Raw genomic sequence first — 940 nt, 5'->3', positions numbered from 1 at the left:
TTCCTGTCTGGTTGCACCCGGCCTTTCAGATCAGTTCTGCTCATCCGGGCTTTCAAACAAGACTCGACATGAGATCCCTTTTTTAAGTAAAAAGATACAGGTGGTAATGGTATGACGTATTAAGAGACCCGTGTTACGCCACATGCCCTTTCATAATAGGTGAAATGGGGGTTTGGATAGAGTAAAAAGGACGTACGGTAAGGTAACCCTCTCGCCGTCGTCATCGATGATGGTCAAGAGTATCGTCCCCTAATCACCATGTTAGTGGGAAAAAGGAAGTACAAAGGGGATTGCTCACGTCTGGCAACCTGCCGGTGGAGTCTACCGTTGCAAACATGAGGCCACCGCTACTCATATTATACCAGACTCGGGTTCCTTTCTGACGAATCATCAGCTGGTTACGACCAATGGAGATGTACAGAACCTACGGGGTAGGGGTTGGGTGGAGGGATACCCAACAGACTCCAGATTGTCATGGGGGTGAAGTTATTCATGTCGCAGATGAGGGGGGTGAAGATGGGTCCTTGAAATGCGAGAGGGTTTTTAAAGGGGGAAACACGGATGTTTTCAGGTTAAATTACAACCCTCGATGCAACCCTATATCAGAAGCATAAATGATGGCGGCACAGGCCTCGAGGCCAAATTGCAAAAAAGAGTTGAAAGAGTCATAAACATAAGCATGGCCGGGGATTGAACCCGGAAGCTGGGGATTGAACCCGGAAGCCAACTACCATTAGACCATGCAGGCTTCCAAAGATTGTTGGTAAATCTGGGATAAGGGGTGAATTCTTGATTTCGTACTCCAATTGGTCTCATGTCCGGGCCCAGCTTGAACTGTAGTTTAAATGCCGAACAAGTCAGTGCTGAGTTTATAGGACCGGGTTCAATCGCACCCGAAACAGTATTCGACATGGTCGTCAGCTAAGTTACATTTTTTTGC

The 940-nt window shown here is 47.4% G+C and overlaps 1 protein-coding gene across 1 annotated transcript; it reads right to left on the bottom strand.

Moving 5' to 3' along the window:
* Window positions 1–119: 119 nt before the first annotated feature.
* Window positions 120–494, bottom strand: LACBIDRAFT_307339 (uncharacterized protein; the record flags this gene model as incomplete). The annotated part of the gene is made up of 4 exons (XM_001891089.1): window positions 120–147; window positions 197–249; window positions 299–379; window positions 429–494. 4 exons carry the CDS (start codon window positions 492–494, stop codon window positions 120–122), a joined length of 228 nt encoding a protein of 75 aa, XP_001891124.1.
* Window positions 495–940: the final 446 nt, after the last annotated feature.

This window comes from Laccaria bicolor, genomic scaffold (assembly GCF_000143565.1).
Source record: "Laccaria bicolor S238N-H82 LACBIscaffold_358 genomic scaffold, whole genome shotgun sequence".
Taxonomy (NCBI): domain Eukaryota; kingdom Fungi; phylum Basidiomycota; class Agaricomycetes; order Agaricales; family Hydnangiaceae; genus Laccaria; species Laccaria bicolor.
The sequence above is the reverse complement of the archived record's forward strand: the minus strand, read 5'-3'. Positions and strand labels throughout refer to the sequence as shown.